At 38.5% G+C, this 19399-nt stretch overlaps 1 protein-coding gene across 4 annotated transcripts in view; it reads right to left on the bottom strand.

The window, feature by feature from the left end:
- COL4A5 (collagen type IV alpha 5 chain) overlaps window positions 1-19399 on the bottom strand; it is a 224677-nt gene that overhangs the window by 70808 nt on the left and 134470 nt on the right. For all 4 annotated transcript variants that reach the window (XM_047764670.1, XM_047764671.1, XM_047764669.1 and 1 more), the window contains exons 20-29: window positions 13680-13853; window positions 13252-13335; window positions 9432-9524; window positions 7904-7974; window positions 7429-7620; window positions 5920-6088; window positions 4036-4128; window positions 3844-3948; window positions 2453-2550; window positions 1036-1186 (exon numbers count right to left, since the gene is read on the bottom strand). In XM_047764670.1, the coding sequence (XP_047620626.1) occupies window positions 1036-1186; window positions 2453-2550; window positions 3844-3948; window positions 4036-4128; window positions 5920-6088; window positions 7429-7620; window positions 7904-7974; window positions 9432-9524; window positions 13252-13335; window positions 13680-13853 (1230 nt within the window). The remainder of the gene's footprint in view (window positions 1-1035; window positions 1187-2452; window positions 2551-3843; window positions 3949-4035; window positions 4129-5919; window positions 6089-7428; window positions 7621-7903; window positions 7975-9431; window positions 9525-13251; window positions 13336-13679; window positions 13854-19399) is intronic.

Here is a 19399-nt window from a genome sequence, read left to right as displayed (position 1 = left end):
GCTTTGGTTATATAAGAGTATGCATTTGTTAAAATCCAGCAAATGCACCAGTAAGATTTATGCATTTCATTTAATGTGAATTTGTATCAGAAGGAAAAAAAAAACATAGAATAGTAGTTAATGACATGACTGCTGCAGCATTTAGGGAGAAGTATACTGATGTTGAAATTTACTTTGAAATGAATCAAAAATAAGTCAATGAAAGGAGAGACAAATTATGTTAGTAAAATGTTGACAGAATATAAATGATTGGTATAGGGTAGTCACTATAAAATTCCTTCTACTTTGCTATATATGTGTGTGTGTGTGTGTGTGTGTGTGTTTTAAAAATAAAATATTGGTAGATAGATAACATGTTAATTAGAGAATCTAGATGGTGGATATATGGTTTTTCACTGTACAATTGTTGTTAATTTTTCTGTGTGTTTGAAATTTTTCACCATTAAATGTTTAAAAAAAACTGTTTGAAGATACCCACTTGTTTCCAACAGATTGGCAAAAATCCCAATCTAGCAACTAGCAACTTGTAGAATAAATTATGGTATACCCAAGCAATTCAATACTAGGTAGCTACTTTTTTTTTTTTTTGTAAAATCTTAATCTCTGTACTGATATGGAGTGATATTAGGTTAAATTAAATAAGTGCAAAAAGTCAAAAGGTAGTATTCTATCTTTTGAGAAAGGTAGAAAATAAAGTACATATTCTTACTGGTTTGTATTTTTATGAAGGAACACTAGAAAGATAAGTAAGTAACCAAAAACGGCTACATATGGGAAGGGGAAGAACATCCTGGATGGAGATGGGGTTAAGGGAAAACTTCTTATAAAATTGCTACTTTTGTACATGCATGATTACATCATCTATACAATGAAATAAAACACACAAAAAATACCAGTGGATCATTTTTTAAAAGCCATGACAGAGTGGCAGTGTAGGCTTTCCAGTTAATTGGACTTAGCACCATAAACTTTCTCAAGAGTTTCTATTTCTACAAAAGTTAAAAGCAAGTTGAGAAATAGCAACAGCCTCCATACCTTTTGGTCCAGGTAGCCCATCCAAGCCAGCGTGTCCTGGAGGACCTGGAGGTCCTGGGAAACCACGATCTCCTTTTGGACCAAGTATTCCTTTGAAACCTGGGAGTCCTGGAGGCCCGGGTGGCCCAGGTAGCCCAAATCCTGGTTCTCCCTTGAGCATACACATAACAAAACACAACAAAACTCCCATGACTCTTTTGGGGTGTTTATTACTTACTGCAGAGAATGTAAAGCAGAAAATATAAAGTAATACCCCCTCCATGGGAGAGGGAGTAGGATAATTAAATGAAAAGTAATTGGTATGCAACATCTGGAAGGATGGGAAACAAGGCTTAGTAAAACAAATTTAATTATTTGGTCTGGTTTCAAGACAAGAAAGAGATAACTGAGAGAGCATGAGATTAAAGAACACAAGTGAAGAAATGTGATTATAGACTGAGCATTAGATGATTATTTTAAATTTGACTGAGTACGATAATGTCATTGTGGGTTTTATATAAAATGTCCATTTACTTAGAAATGAATACTGAGATATTTATAGGTGAAATGATACAATATTGAGATTTGGGTTAAAATATTTCATCAAAGAAAAAAGGAATCGATGAAACAAACATGATAAAATCCTGATTATTTTGGAATCTGAGTGACAGATATATGAAAGTTCACTGTATTATTCCTTTCACTTTTGCGTTCGTTCAAAAAGATTGAAAATAAAATAAAAACAATTAATCAATAGAGAAGTGATCTCTCTTGAGAAATGGGGTCATGGTAAATTTTTCTTTCCATGGGACAAAAGGTAGTAAATATGAAAATATAGGAATTTTAAATAAATTAAGCATAGAGGAAATACAGGAACAGGATAATTATGTACCATAGCAATTTGCTTAGGGTCGAGTAAGAAGAGTTTTAGGTTAGCTAAAATGTTATAAGAGAATGGAAACTAATTCAAACACAGTATTATTATTATTATTATTATTACTATTATAAAAGTCAATAGTAGTGATTTGCATTATGTATCTGAGATAGAAATGAGACAGAGGGAAACAGTATAAGTTCTCAACATGATATTCAACATCATTTCAACCAATCATCCCACAGACATGAATAGAGATTAAATGGAATGGTGATACTATAGAAAAGCACATGGGGTGCTAATGATTATATTATCTTATAGCATCCAATAACTGGTCTCTCTAAAACAGGTTCAGAAACCTCTTTTTTTTTTTTTTTTGGCTTCCAATTTGACCTCTGGGATGATTAAAAACTATTTGGAGTTAAATATTATTAAATACAAATACAATCAGTTGTTTTATTGATATAGTGAAGACTTGAGATAACGTCTAAGAAAAAATAGAGAAGGCTAAAGAAAGTAGAAGAAATAGAAAAAGAGGAAAGAATAAATCAAAATGTCTCAGACCTTAGGTCCTGGAAAGCCTGGTGGCCCAGGAGGCCCTTCTAGACCAATTCTTCCAGGTACCCCAGGTGCTCCTGGAGGTCCTGGGATTCCAGGAAAACCTGTAAAATTATAGGTCCTTTGTTAATCTCCGAAGAGAAGACACTTTAAGAAAGATACCCAAACTCCCAACTGATAGTTGGACCCTATCCAATCATGCTTAATGACTCCAGTAAGATGTTAAAATCACAATGACAGTCTAGAAGAATACTCAGGGTCCTATAAGTAGCCTTATAAATACCTAATATTCCTTCTCAATCACTTTATGCCTATCAGTTTTAAATAGGGCTAATTATGTGTGGAAGAATATGCCATTCTAAAGGAAGAAGAAAGAAGCTATTACCAAGGAGATAGAACTAAACTTAAGGAATGAATCCAGTACAGAGATGCAGAAAAACTTTTCTTCTGCTTACATCTGGATGGAGTATGATAAAAGGTATACCATGCACTTCTGGAAATGAGCTAAAAACAATTATAGATATTACACACACGTGCGCGCACAATCAAATCTGACTCTTTTGATGTCACTTAGTATAAATGAGTAAGGACATGTTTAAGCACTGTTTTCAGACCAATGCACATTCTTGCCATTTATGAGAAAAATTCTGTTTGGAATAAAAAAGAACTGAAAGCAACAGGCCTAAAAATTTCAGTAAATCAAGAGAATATGATTTAGGATAAAACATTACTTAGATATATCAGTGCAATAAATCTGTTTTATGTTTAACAATCCATTCATTTAACGAATACCTATTGAGTGCTTACTATGTGCCAGGAAATTTTCTGGGCCCTGAAAATACAATGGTGAACACGCAAGACAATAATTGCTGTGATTTTTAAAGCTTATATATCATTTTTGTGTATCTACAATTTAGGTTATTTTGTTGTCTGGAATGTTGTAGACAAACACAGTAAAACTCTAGTGCATATATGCTGTGACTTTTTTTTTTTTTTTTTTTACTTTTTAGGGCTGCACCTTCAGCATATGGAGGTTCCCAGTCTAGGGGTCTACTCGGAGCTACAGACGCTGGCCTATGCCACAGCCACAGCAACTTAGGATCTGAGCTGTGTCTGTGACCTATGCCACAGCTCATGGCGACGTCCAGTGAGCGAGGATCCTTAACGCACTGAGTGAGGCCAGGGATCGAACCCACAACCTCATGGTTCCTAGTTGGATTCGTTTTCGCTGCATCACCACGGGAACTCCATTCTGTGACTTTTCATCTACATGCTTTATTTTACATAGAAAAAAGTTACAGCTAATATATTTTGTTTGTTGTGTGACCTCTATCAAAGAATAATAAATAACACACTAACCAGCTAACCTACCTTGCCTGCTACCCGGTCCTACATACCTTTGGGACCAGGTGGTCCCGGAAGCCCAATTCCAGGAATACCTGGTTCTCCTTTGCTACCAGGTATTCCTGGCAAGCCTGGCTGGCCTGGGAGTCCAGGTTCACCTATGGAGAAACAGAAGCTTTTTGGAAAAAGCCAAAGAAAGAAGCCAATAAGTATTGAAGACATGGTCAAATAAATTCCTCACATACCTGGAAGACCTACTTCACCATCTCTGCCTGGGTTACCAGGTAGGCCAGGCTTCCCTGGTTGGGTTATGGTCTGACCAGGATCGCCTTTAGGACCTAAAGAACAAGTGAGAATTAATAGTGAATGAGAAGTGTTTGCTTGTCTAAAGATCTCCATTCATTAAAACAAAAAAGAAAGTATATATAATTTTTGGAAAATGAAAACTAACAAAAATACATAAGAAAAACAATCCTAGGAGTTCCCATCTTGGCACAGAAGAAACAAATCTGACTAGGAGCCATGAGGTTGCGGGTTCGATCCCTGGCCTCGCTCAGTGGGTTAAGGATTGGGCGTTGCCATGAGCTGTGGGGTAGGTCGCACAGGCAGTTCAGATCCTGCGTTGCTGTGGCTGTGGCGTAGGCTGGAGGCTACAGCTCCGATTAGACCCCTAACCTGCGAACCTCCATATGCTGAAGGTGCAGCCCTAAAAAGCGGGGGGAAAAAAAAAAGAAAAACAATCCTATATATTTTTTCAAGGACAATACCAAACACAAGGGTGAATTTCCAAGAGAAAAGCAGATGATAGTTTTAACTATGTCCATGAAGATGGTATCTATAAACATTTTAAAAAATTTATTTACTTTTGCTTTTTAGGACCACACCTGTGAAATATGGAGGTTCCCAGGCTAGGGATTCAATCGGAACTGCAGCTACTGGTCTACACCACAGCCACAGCAATGTGGGATCTGAACCATGTCTGCGACCTACACCACAGCTCATGGCAACACTGGATCCTTAACCCACTAAGTGAGGCCAGGGGTCAAACCCTCATCCTCATGGATACTAGTGGGTTTGTTACTGCTGAGCCACAATGGCAATGACAATAAAAATATTTTTAAATGTACATCGAAAGAAAAATATTTCATTTTGGTTAACTAATGGTGCACTAATGGTATTTTATGGTTTTATTGTGCAAAGTCCAAGTGCGCCTACTTCTCATTAATTGAAATAACTTGAAATAGGCTCAGGACAAAGATGGATTTCTTAAATATGATATAAAAACCACTAGCCATGAGAGAAAAGATTGATAAATTGACTACATTCAAATTGATATCTGTCTATTAAAGATACCAGACAGATAGTGAAAATGGCAAGTTGTAGCAGATGAAAATTTTGCAAAATAAATAGCTAACAAAGAATGAATACACAGGAAAAATATATATGTTACTCTCAACAAATAAAAACAAACAATCCAACAGAAAAAAAAATGGACAAAACACTTGAATAGACATTTTACAAATGGAAATTCAAATGGTCACTAAACATATGAAAAGGTGCTAAATAGCAGTGCAATCAAAGAAATGTAAAATAAAACTTCCGCAAGATATATCACACTCAATAGATTGGCAAAAATGTAGAAGTGTGAAAATACAAAATGTTTACGAGGATACAGAGCAACAAAAAATCTCTAATACTGCTGGTGGGAGTATAAATTGGTAAAATTACTTAGTTTCGAATTATCACAAGATGTAGCTATTCTATGCCTCAAAAATGCTAATCTTCAGGAGTTCCTTGGTGGCCCAGTAGTTAAGAACTGAGCATTGTCACTGCTCTGGCTCAGGTTCAAGCCCTGGCCTGGGAACTTCCATATGCAGGGCCAAAAAAAGGCTAATCTTAAATATACACTGTAGCCCAGGGATTGGCAAAATTTTTCTGTTAAGGGCCAGACAGTGTAACACACACACACACACACACACGTGTTTCCTTGCTAAGGAGCTCTGAAAAGCCCAAATATAAATGGCCAGGGAAACACAACTCTCATGAAAGGAAGCCAAGAATGGCCAAAAGATAATACATTTCTGCTTTTAAGCACCAAACTAAAAACAAAACAACCACCATAAACTCACCTGGTAGTCCTGGCTGGCCTGGATTTCCTGCCACACCTTGTATGCCTTTTTCACCTACTGGGCCTGGAGGGCCAAAACCGATAGGGCCCATAGGCCCCCTATTTCCTGGGAGACCTGGCAAACCTGGGTTTCCAGGGGGGCCTCTTTCACCCTTAAAAGTAATTCCACCCTGAAAAGAAAAAGGTTTAAAACAAAAACATGTAGATATAACAGCTATCTGTAGGTTGGTATCACTAAGTACAACTAGAGAAACGATACAGCCATAAATAGTATGTTATGAGATAGTATGTGTGATCACTCCACTTATTTATTCTTTCAACAAATATTTTTTGAGTTCCTACTATGTGCCAGGTGCTGGTGACACAGTGAAGAAAAAAAGAGGCCAAAATCTCTGCCTTCATGAAGCTTAAATTCTCATAAAAGTCAAGAAGTTTACCGTCTAGCCAATATTTTACTAAAAAAATATCACTTTCTACCTAAATACCCTGGGCTGTTTGTTTTACACAAAGTAAGGTTCTATTCATTTATCTTCAAACTTTAAGGTCTATGGCAATTTAACATAGCCATCTACACACAATAATCTAAAAGTTAAATATATATAAAAACCAAATTAGACTTTTGTTTTGCTTTGCTTTGTTTTGTCTTTTTGCCTTTTCTAGGGCCGCACCCATGGCATATGGAGGTTCCCAGGCTAGGGGTCCAATCGGAGCTGTAGCCACCGGCCTATGCCAGAGCCACAGCCATGCGGGATCCGAGCTGCATCTGCAACCTACACCACAGCTCACGGCAATGCCGGATTCTTAACCCACTGAGAAAGCCCAGGGATTGAACCCACAACCCCATGGTTCCTAGTCGGATTCGTTAACCACTGCGCCACGACGGGAACTCCTAAATTAGAGTTTTGTCATTAAAGTCTAAATAAAACCAGACGAGGCTATGTGGGATAAGAGAAGGGGAACCTCACACTGAGCCATAAGCATCCTAACATCCTGCCCACCTATTCATAGCCAATATTATTCAATATAGTAATAGCTTAAGAAGAAGGAACTAATAAAACCACTGAGAGAAAGATAGAGTTGTTAAGAAACCCTACAGAGTCAATAACAATGTACCACTACTATATATAATCAGTTCTTTTTTTTTTTTTTGGTCTTTTTGCCTTTTCTAGGGCCACTTCCACGGCATATGGAGGTTCCCAGGCTAGGGGTCTCATCAGAGCTGTAGCCGCTGGCCTATGCTACAGCCACAGCAACACAGGATCCAAGCCGCGTCTGTGACCTGCACCACAGCCCACGGCAACGCCAGATCCTTAACCCACTGAGCAAAGCCAGGGATCAAACCCGCAACCTCATGGTTCCTAGTTGGATTCGTTAACCACTGCGCCACGACGGGAACTCCATGTTCTTTTAAGCATCAATTGGATGTTCAACTCAGCATCAGGCCCATCCTGGGAAACACCACTAAGTAACAATCTGACATCATAAAATCCAGAATATCAAACCAACTCACAGGTTCTCCTTTGGGGCCAGGAAGCCCTGGCAATCCATCCTGCCCAGGGGTGCCAGGCAAACCAGGAAGCCCTGGAGCTCCCGGGGAACCCAAGTCTCCTTTTTCACCCTTCATTCCTGGAAAAGTGAGGATGTCACCAGGTTCACCTTTAGATCCAGGAAAGCCTGGAGCACCTGGAGCTCCTGGGATGCCCTGAGGGAGAAAAAGAAATAAAGAGGGTAAAAAGAAGAAAAAGAAAACCTGTTTCTTTTCTTCTAATATTTTCTCCAGTTTATCCCATTAACTCGTCCAATAACATTTAGTTCATAGAGCTATGAGTCAAGTGAGACATGTGAGTCGTAAGAGTGAAAGAATCAAATAAATCATAATTTAATATGAAAACTAAATTTCTTCTATGTATATATCCACAAATAAAAATCCAAGTGTAAATGGCTTTCTTCTACTTCTTTTATTCTATAATATATTCAAAACTTACTATTAATCCTTTGGGACCGGTTGCACCAGCGTGTCCTTTTTCACCCTTCTGTCCAGGGAAACCAAGGGATCCTAACACACAAACGTACAACACACACATACGCACAGTAACGTGAGCTTTAGGAGCGTGAACTCCTGACAAGCCTCATATAAAAATCAGCAAGGAAGGATGTCAAATTTTAAATTAAGAATGTTACTCAATCCATTTAACAAGTCACATTTTAAGTTTCCTATTTTAAATTCTCAAGAGGAGGAAATCATCACTTCTTTGAGGTAAATCTAACATTTCATGTTGTATACAACATTGCATATTTAGGTATTTCCAATTCCAAAGCCTCTCAGAACTCACAGCTACCAAGTACTATGCCCAGAAGTGCTCAGGCTCCTATAACCACCCCCACTGCCAAGGGGAGAAGGAGATAAGTAAGGGCAAAGTCTGCATATCTTTCTCTCTTCTTAAACACTTTTTCTAGATCCCTACGAGTCCTTTCTTTGGTTTGTCACTGTCTAAAATTTGGTTAATGAGAACCGATTGGTGCTCATTGAGAAAACATAACTAAGCAATGGCTCTCTAAATGGGTTCCAGGACCAGTGACGTCAGCATCACCGGGGTATCAGTTAGAAATGCTAATTCTTGGGCTCTTGACCCTAGGTCTGCTGAATCAGAAATTCTGGGGATGGGAATCCAGCAATCTGTGTTTTAACAAGCCCTCCAAGTGATACTGACATACTCCCAAGTTTGAAAACCACTAGACTGGAGGTACAAGGTTAGACGGCCAACTTCCAAGGGCAGCTGTTAAGACATACTGAAAATCTGTTTCCAAGCACCAAATGAATTGGTTCCTTTGGCAACACACTAGACAGAAATGTAAGAGATCTGGTGTCTGTTCGCAGCCCTGACGGACCCAGACATAAAATGTGACGTGAAGAGAATATTACATTGAGATCTCCTAAGAGGCAGCTGGGTAAAAAGCATTGTGGGCCTGATGAATAACAAACGTGGTTCTGACTGGAAATGGGGAAGGAGGAGTCACATAGTGAAAGAGGAATATCGTAAATGTTTTTTAATTTTTTAAAACTAAAAGAGATAAAGAGGAGTATTGGCAGTTGGTTGCCAAACTCCAGCACATGCCCTGGTCCTTAATGATAACATGTGATACATCCCAGGGACTAGAATCTCTGCCACTGGAAACCACACTCAGGAGCCATGCGTTACGAACATTTCTCCAGTTTTCTGAAAGAAGCCTGACTCTGTATAAGTCAGGTTCCTTACCATAAGGAGAATAAGGAAGATATTTTTCCTGAACCAATACTGTCAAAATGCTTTAATGAAAAATGTTGGTGACTTCAGGTACTGGAAGCAAGAGCATGATCTATTTCATAGCAGAGAGTAACATACCATATTTCCTTATGTATGTATATGGGTGACTAGCTATAAAGTGAGAAATTGGCATCATTCTAACACTTTAAGCTCCCTAATATCTAGCCAAGAAAGATTTTTAAAGGTCGCTCTAGGTAGAAGGTTTTACCTGGGGGACCTGGAAGACCTGGCAAACCAGGTTGACCTGGAGGCCCCGAAATACCAGTTCCAATACAGTTGAAGCAGGTGTCACCTTTGTCACCTAGAGAAAACCATAATAAAAAACAAACTTTATTCAAAGTGGTGCATATACCTTCTTGGGCTAGGTTCTAAAGAAGTTAGCACTAAGGGACAACATTCCTACCTAAGAGTGTAGTTAGAGAAGCCTTATATCTAGAATCCATTCATTTGATCAATATTTACTGAGTGCCTATTATGTGCAATGTTCTAGGTGTCTGTGAGACACGGGTAACAAAACAGACAAAATCAATACGTTCATGGTACTCACATTCTAGCACTGGCTATACATAGGGATGGGTGGCAGCCTGCAATTTTAAATAGGGTGGTCAGGAGAGACCTCACTGAGGAGAAAACATATCATAAAAAACAAAAACAAAAAACCTTAAAGGACATGGTGTGTGCAAAATGACTGTAGCGCAGCCCAGGCAGAACGAATAGCCACATCTGGCATAAAGAAGGAACATCAAGGAAACGAAATAGCTGGAATAGAGTAAGGAAGGGGAACCTGGCCAGACTGTTAACAGATAGTAATGAGTGACACATCATAAAACAACACGCAGGCCAATGTAAGGACTGTGGCTTTTACTGTGAGTGAAATGAGAATCTGGGAGAAGAAATTAAACAGAAAAGCAACATGATATGAAAAGTTTAAAAAGGAAACCCTGGTTGTTGGGCTAAGAACACAACAGTGTAAACAGGGTAACCATGTTAGTGGCTAGAACAGCAAGAAATGAAGAGAGACGATAGCTCATTCCAGAGCAACAGCAAAGAAGATGATGAGAACTGGTTAGAGTCTGGATATATCTGAAAGTAGAGCTAATGGGATTTCCCCATGGATATATACAGAATGGAAAAGAAGAGAGGACTCAAGGATGACTCCCAGATAGATCAAATATAAAAATGTAAAAGGCAAAATGATAAAGCTTCTAGAAGAAAACAGAGGAACAGCATGAGGTCCTTGGGATAAGCAACTATTTCTAAAACAGAACATAAATAGCACTAACCATGAAAGAGGACATTAATAATTTGGCTTCCTTTAATTAAGAATGTCTGTTCAAGACAAGACACAAGTAAAAAAGCAAGGCACAGAATGAAAAAATATATTTGTGATACATATATCCAATGACCCAATTAAAAATAGAAAAAGATATGTAATTTAGAAAGAGAATGTACAAACTATAAGAGGGGTCGGAGTTCTTGTCGTGGCACAGCAGAAACTAATCCGACTGGGAACCATGGGGTTTCGGGTTCGATCCGTGGCCTTGCTCAGTGGGTTGGGGATTTGGTGTTGCTGTGAGCTGTGGTGTGGGTCGTGAACGCTGCTCGGTTCTGGTGTTGCTGTGGCTCTGGTGTAGGCCCATGGCAACAGCTCTGATTGGACCCCTGGCCTGGAAGCCTCCATGTGCTGCAGGTGAGGCCCTAAAAAAAAAAGAGGGTCAGCATCACTAAGTTGTATGGGAAATAGAAACTAAATCCTCTTCGTAAAATGGTTGGGTGATGTTTATGGAAATAAACGCTACACCTACCCTATAACCCAGTGACTCCATTCCCAGGTATGTATACAACAGAAATGAATGGTGGAAGTTTCCTTGTGGTGCAGTGGGTTAAGGATCTGGCATTGCCACACCTGTGGTGCAGGTTCGATCCCTGGCCCAGGAAATTCCACATGCCACAGGTATGGCCAAAAAAAAACAAAGAAGAAATGAATGTTTTTGTCCTAAAAAATATGTATAAGACTGTTCATAGCAGTTTTATTCATAATAGTCCCAGACCAAATGTCCATTAACATTAAAATTGATATTTAGGACTAATTATTCAATGAAATACCAAAGAGCAGTGAAAAAAATATTGCTACAAATGAAAATATGGATATATCAAACAGACAGAATATTAAACCAAAGACACCAGATAGAAAAGAGCCCAGACTGTATGATTCCATTTATACAAAGTTCAAGGTTAGGCAAGCTGTCTAACAGAGGTTCAAACAAATAGTTCTCTTCAGGAGTGCTGACTAGGATGCACAAGAGTCTTCTAGAGTCCTGGAGAAGTTCTATATTTTGATTTAGATAGTAGTTACACAGGACATGATAGGTATACATATAGAGAGATATACATATAAAGACAGAGTATAGGAGTTCCCATCATGGCTCAGAGGTTATCAAACCCAACTAGTAGCCATGAGGACACGAGTTCAATCCCTGGCCTCACTCAGTGGGTTAAGGATCTGGCATTCCTGTGAGCTGTGGTGTAGGTTGCAGACACGGCTTGGATCCCATGTGGCCGTGGCGAAGGTCGGCAGCTACAGCTCTGATTGGACCCCTAGCCTGAGAACCTCCATATGCCGCGAGTGTGGCCCTAAAAAGACAAAAAAAAAAAAAAAAGAGAGAGAGAGAGAGAGAGTATATATAGAAAGAGACATATCTCTGTCTATACTATCTATCTATCTACCTACCTACCTACCTACCTATCTATCTATCTAAAATGTGTCAGAGAAGTACGAAGAAAAACCACAGTATATAATATATTGAAAACCAAGTAAGGGAAGTGTTTAAAGAATGGAAAAATTGCAGTTCTCTCGTGGTGCAGCAGGTTAAGGATCTGATGTAGTCACTGCAGTATCTTGGGTCCCTGCTGTGGCATGGGTTCAGTCCCTGTCCTGGGAACTTCCACATGCTGTAGGCATGGCCAAACAAACAAAAGAATGGGAAAAAAAGTCAAGTAAAAAAAAAAGGATTGAAACTTAACATTTGGATTAGCAGGAAATAGGCTGCTGGTGACCTGGATAAAAACAGCATCTATGGAGTGACGGGCCAGGGTGCTTTAGAGTATGTTTAAGAGAAAATGAGAGGAGAGTATCTAGAGACAGTGAGGAGAAAATTCTTGAGGAGTTTTGCTGCAAATGGAAGCAGAGGAAGAGAGCAGTATCTGGCAGGGAAAGTAGGATTATGCTATTTTTTTAGATAAGTGGGGAAAGCATATTTGTATACTGCTGGGAATGAGCCAGTAAAAGGGGAAAACTGCTGATATGAGAGAGACAAGGGTTTCTGGAATGAAATCTTTGGGGAAACAAGAGGGAATGGAATCTATTGTACAAGTAGAAGAACTCCTTTAGATAGGAGCAGTAACAGTAACAGGCAGGAAGGCAGGATATATGGGCACAGAGGCAAATAGATGGGTAAATGTGGTCCTGGCAATTTCAGAGTTCTCTTATTATTGCCCCAGGTTGATGGTCAGTGGAGGAGGAAGCAAAGTTAGAATATAAAAACGAGAATCGAAAAGGAGGTGTTATAAGCTTCAAGAGAGAAGAGAAGGTGCCAGCTCAGAAGAGATGGTAATTTGGAATAACCAGGGCTAGGCTTTTGTTCCAAGTTTGAGTGCAATGGCATGAGAGGAGGGCAAAGGAGTCAAGAGTTTTTGCATGAGACTGATTATAATGATTGATCAGGGAATTTAAGCTGGCTTAAGAGAAAAGAAAGGACATCGAAAGGTTGAGGGATCGTCAAAGCTGGTAGGCTTCCATGAGTCTGAAGGAATGTTGGAGTCAGGTTATTAGAGGCAGTGAGCTAGAAAGACAGGGTATAGTGGTCAGAAAATTGTATGGAGGAAATCAAGATTTATGGAAGTGTGCATTATTGGTAATGGATGGTCCTGGGGTATGACCATGGGAGTGAGTGGCTGAAGCAGGGTGGGAGAAACAGGGGATTTGCTGCTGATTTGAAAGAATGAAGGAATGGATACGGGAATCAAACCTTTCACTCCTTGTTCTCCTTGGAGTCCTCTATCACCCGGAGATCCTGGAGGGCCAGGAGGGCCTGCTTCACACAGTTCATCACCTGAGATAAGACAGAGCAAGAAGAGCAAGCCAATTGTAAAGTAGCTGGAATACTCAGCCAAAAGAAAGCCTGATAGGTTGGGGGTGGGGGAGATCCATCTTCACGTTATTTCTCTGCAGCAATACACCTATATATAAGCAAAAGGAAAATATAATATTGGTGATAATTTGAAGAGCAAATTTAAATTTCAAAGAATCACCCAAAATCAAAAGTGGAAGCAGCAGTAGAATCTCTTTGGTATCAGAAACACAAAGAATGAGGCCAAACTCCAGCTAGATCCACTGATAAATAAAAACAAAATATAAAACCACAATGGAACTTAACAGGAGAAAAGTATAGCTTACCGGGAGGGACGTGAGGGCCAGGAGGGCCAGGAGGTCCTGGGAGGCCAGGAGCCCCAGGCTGTCCATCGAGTCCAGGAGAGCCAGGGATGGAAATTCCAGGTGGACCTTCATCACCTTTCTGGCCCCTTTCCCCAGGAAAGCCAGGGGGTCCAGGAGGACCCATAACTGCAGTCCCTAAGATAAAAACAAATACCCATTTAAGTGATAAAAATGATATTATTTTAGACACATTAGTTTGGGTCTCAATGAGACATGATATAATGATAAGATCATCCTTTAACATATAATGCCAGCTATGTTCCTATTTTTTTCCATAAGAATCAACTTCTGGAGAGAAAGTTCCAATAATGTAAGCATCAGTTTCAGTGTAAGAAAGTAGCTTATAGAGCTCTCTTGTGGCACAATGGGATAAGAATCCCATTCTCACTGCAGCGTCTTGAGTCACTACTGTGGCACAGGTTTGATCCCTGGCCTGGGAACTTTGACATGCTGCAGGTGTAGCCAAAAAAATAGAGTAGCTTTATTAGTTTTGCAAATGTCCTAATAACTAACTCTCTACTTACTCTTATCTGATACCATGATATTTTAATGTCAGAAATACTAGAAAGCCATGGGCAGGAGAAAAAGAGGCATCTCAAAGTTTCTGGACATTCTTCTTTTCCACCACCTGGTCTTGCACCATTAACAATGATAAGGAAAATATTCACTACACTTACAAATTTACTCTTCTAGACGTTCCCGTCGTGGCTCAGTGGTTAACGCATCCGACTAGGAACCATGAGGTTGCGGGTTCGATCCCTGGCCTTGCTCAGTGGGTAAAGGATCTGGTGTTGCTGTGAGCTGTGGTGTAGGTCACAGATGTGGCTCCGATCCCTCATTGCTGTGGCTCTGGCGTAGGCCGGCAGCTGTAGCTCCAATTAGACCCCTAACCTGGGAACCTCCACAGGCCGCGGGTGCAGCCCTAGAAAAGACAAAAAGACAAAACAAAACAAAACGAAAAACAAATTTGCTCTTCTAAGTCAATTTCAGAATCAGCTTGTCAGTTTCTTTTTTAAAAAACATTTGAATTTTCAATGAGATTAATCTGAATTTATAGATTAAATTTTGGTAGAATTGCCTATATATAATATTGAGTTCTCACATAAGTAATAACTGAGTTGTCACATCAAGTAATAATTAAATACCTTCCCACTTATTATTTTTATATTATTTAATAGTATTTTATAAAATTATGCAAAGAGGTCTTACACATCTTTCATTGGGTTTATTCATAGGTAGATTGGATTGCTAATGTGAATATTGCCATCATTACTGTTAACTGGATTTTCTTCTCTTGTATGTTTAATTATTTTATTGTTGATTTAAATGAAGGTAAATTATTTAAGTTTGCAGTTCATAGCTGGCTACCTTGCAAAAGTTCTAAATTGTGGTAATTTGTCATTTGATTCTTTTAGGTTCTCTGGGTAGATTATCACGTGGCTTGTGAATAACTGAAATCCGTAGGGTTTTTAAATTCCATCCATACACCTCTTTTTTCTTCCAGCTGCAGTACTGGTTGGGGTCTTCTAAGAACAGACAGAATTGCTTATTGTGAGTATCTTTATCTGATTTTTAACTTGAATGAGAATGCCCCTGATGTTATGATACAAAGTATGACATTTCCTGCACAATCCTGTACCTCCTATATGAAATGGAGCTTCATCAAGTAAAGGTAGTTCCCTTCAAATCTTAGTTTGGGCATTTTTTTCCCTTTAAAAATGAATTGACTGTTTTCTCTGCATCTATTGACCTATTCTTTTTTAATATGTCAGTGTAGTCAATTACAGTAATGTTGAACCATCCTTGCAATCTTAGGGTGAAATCTAATTGGTTATAGTATCATATTATTTAATATACTTCTGGATTGATTTGATATTTTATTTGCTACTTCTACATTCATAAATGATACGGAATTATAACTATTGCCAGTGTATGTACTTAGTGGCTTGGTATCAATACTGTTAAGTTGATTTCCTTTTTAAATAATGTTCTGAAACAAGTTTATAAACTATGAGAATTACCTGCTCAAGAACTTTGTAGAATTCATTCATAAAACTCTACAAAACCACCCACAAGGAGTTCCTGATGTGGCTTAGTAGATTAAGAACCTGACCAGTATCCATGAGGATGTGGGCCCGATCCCTGGCCCTGTTCAGTGGGTTAAGGATTTGGTGTTGCCATGAGTAAGTATAGGTTGAAGACGTGGTTGAATCCCGCAGCTGCAGCTCCGATTCAACCCCTAGCCTGGGAACTGTCATACGCTGCAGGTGCAGCCTTAAGAAGACAGAAATAAATAAATAAATAAATAAAGTAAAGTAAATAAATACAACCACCCACAAAACCAGTGCTTTTTCATGGAGACCTTCAACATTTCAAATCATGGAGATGATGGTAGCGGATCTCCTTAGGTTTCCTACTTTCTCGGGAAAATTTTATTAATTTATATTTTCTGTTTCACAAGGAATGTGTATTTCATCTAGAATTTTAAATATGTTGATATGCTTTTATAGTTTTGTAATCTAAATTTTTAATTGTATTTATGATAATCTTTTTTCTTTACTGATTTTTATTTGTGCCTTCTCTTGCCTTTATCATATTTCATTTTTATTTTTACCTTCTGCAAGTTTTTCCTTCTATTTTGTTTGTGCTTATTTTATTTTATTTTAGTCTTTTGTCTTTTGAGGGCTGCACCTGCGGCATATGGAGGTTCCCAGGCTAGGGGTCCAATCGGAGCTGTAGCCGCCAGCCTACGCCAGAGCCACAGCAACGCGGGATCCGAGCCACGTCTGGGACCTACACCACAGCTCACAGCAACACTGGATCCTTAATCCACCGAGCGAGGCCAGGGATTGAACCCGCAACCTCATGGTTCCTAGTCGGATTCGTTTTTGCTGTGCCACGACGGGTATTCCTTATTTTATTTTTTATTATTTTCTCAACTTAGTTCATTTATTTTTAGTATCTCTAAATTTGTGATAAAATAAGGGTTATGACTTGGCTATATTTAATGAACTTTGATATGAGGTTGTTTAGAATTTAATAGCTTATCCTCTTCAATTCTGAATCCTCTTTACCTCTAGAGTCATTTACAAATATGCATTTTAATATAAAATATTTGGTGCTTTTTGTTGTTAATTTCTAACTTAATTTCATTGTGGTCACAGAGTTTGGGCTATATATAATTTTAAAAGATTTTTTTCTCGTTTAATAGTGTCAATCTCCATAACTGTTTCATGTGCGTTTGAAAAGAATGTACATGGCATTCCTGTCGTGGCTCAGTGGTTAACAAATCCAAGTAAGAACCATGAGGTTGTACGTTCAATCCCTGGCCTTGCTCAGTGGGTTAAGGATCTGGCATTGCCATGAGCTGTGGTGTAGGTCACAGATGCGGCTCGGATCCCACATTGCTGTGGCTCTGGTGTGGGCCAGCAGCTACAGCTCCAATTAAACGCCTAGCCTGGGAACCTCCATATGCCGCAGGTGCAGCCCTAGAAAAGACAAAAAGACAAAAAAATAAAAATAAAAAAATAAATAGAAGAGAATGTACACCCTCTGCGGCACAAAAACGTTTTCTCGCTCCCATGTAAATACAGCTCAATTGTGTTGCTCAAATCATTTATATTCTTATTTATTTTCATCTACTTGATATGTTGGGGATTTGCCAAATCATCCCTTATAATTTGTCAGTTTTCACTTTCAATATTTAAAGTGATATTTTTAGATGCATAAGTTTCAGGACTTTTATATCATTGTGGTATAACTTTATCCATATGAATATGTCTTTTAATGCACTTTTTGCACTGAATTCTATTTCATACTATATTGGAATTGCTAAACCAGCTTTCCTTTTATTTGCATTTGTTTAATATCTTTCTGTTACTTTATTTTCAAATTTTCTATGTCCTTTTACTTTAGATATGTCTAATGTACACAGAATATAAATATTTTTCTTCCAATTTTATTTTTGCCTTTGTATTTTAATCAGTCTTTAGTCCTTTTCACACTTATTGGAGCTACTGATTCATTTTTAACTTCTTGTCATTTATTTTTTCTTTTTTTAAATTAAGATATAGTTGGAGTTCCCATCGTGGCTCAGTGGTTAATGAACCCAACTAGCATCCTTGAGGACACAGGTTTGCTCCCTGGCCTTGCTCAGTGAGTTAAGGATCTGGCATTGCCATGAGCGGTGGTGTAGGTCGCAGACGCGGCTCAGATCCTGCATTGCTGCAGCTCTGGCGCAGGCCAGCAGCGAACAGCTCCTATTCGACTCCTAGCCTGGGAACCTCCATATGCCACTAGTGTGGCCCTAAAAGACCAAAAAAAAAAAAAAAAAGAGAGAGAGAGAGAAGAAAAAATTTAAGGTATAGTTGATTTACAATGTTGTGTCCATTTCTGTTATACAATAAAGTGACCTAGTCATACAAATATATATATATTTTAATATTATTTTCCATCCTGGTCTATCACAGGTCATTGGATCTAGGTCCCTGTGCTATACAGTAGGACCTCATTGCTTATCCATTCTAAATGTAATAGTTTGTATCGACCAACTCCAAACTCCTCATCCATCCCACTCCCTCTCACCTCCACCTTGGCAACCACAAGTCTCTGTATCTGTTTTGTCCCAACCCTAATTTGTATCACATAGGTCAAGACTTTTGGTCATCTTTCCTCAATGAGTGTATAAGTTACGTATTTTATTTCTATTACTTTCTAGTGGTTACTATTACAAGTTTAACCTATGTATTTACACCTATATTTTTCGAATAACTTACAGAGTTAATATTTATACTCTTTCCCTCTAGCAAGACAAAAAAACCTTCTCATTCACTTCCTCTATTCTTTATGTACCTCCACATCCTATGTTTGCAATGTGTAAAATTATAGTTCCATTTTGTTAATTAAAATACTTGTTTTTTTAATGATCAATACTTATTTAGACGTAAAACAGTTTATTAATATCTTTCCTAACCATTGCTTCTTGTATCTTACCCACCCCTCAACAACTTCATCCTGAATTCACTTCCTTCTTCTTAGAATAAAATCTCTGGTAACTATCTCAGAGATGATCTGAAGGCAGTAAACTTTTTAGGTATCCCATCTTCACGCTAGGATGATAGTTTGATGTAATATAAAATCTCAAATTCATAGTTATTTTTCCTTATTACTTTGAAAATGTGCTCTATTATCTTCCTCTGACTCTCACTGCTTTGTAGGTGATCTGCCTTTGCTCTCGGATAGTTTTTAAGAATTTCTTTTTATCCTTAAATACGAAAATGCCCCTACAATGCGTCTAGTTACGTATTTTTGTATTAGTATTATTTTCCTTTTGCTTAGCAATTCATAAGTCTTTTCATAGGGAATCATGTCTTTTTTTAATAGACATAAATTCTTATTAATTTCTGTCCCATTCTCTCCTCCTTAAACTTCTTCATGTTGGATTTGGGGACGTCTAGGTTTATCCTGTGTAGGTCTTCAATTTTATTTCATGCTATCCAACCCTTTAACTTTTTTGCTATATCCTTGGAGAATTCCTTATCTCAATTTCCCAGACACAGTATGTGTTTAGTCTACTATCTTGAAATGAGAAACCCAAAGTGCGTATTTAGAGCAAAATGAGACCCACAATTTATTCTCTCTCTCCTTGGGAGGAACACTCACTGGATGTCACTCATCTCATG

Source organism: Phacochoerus africanus, chromosome X (assembly GCF_016906955.1).
Source record: "Phacochoerus africanus isolate WHEZ1 chromosome X, ROS_Pafr_v1, whole genome shotgun sequence".
Classification (NCBI taxonomy): Eukaryota; Metazoa; Chordata; class Mammalia; order Artiodactyla; family Suidae; genus Phacochoerus; species Phacochoerus africanus.
This window is presented reverse-complemented; position numbering and strand designations above follow the sequence as displayed.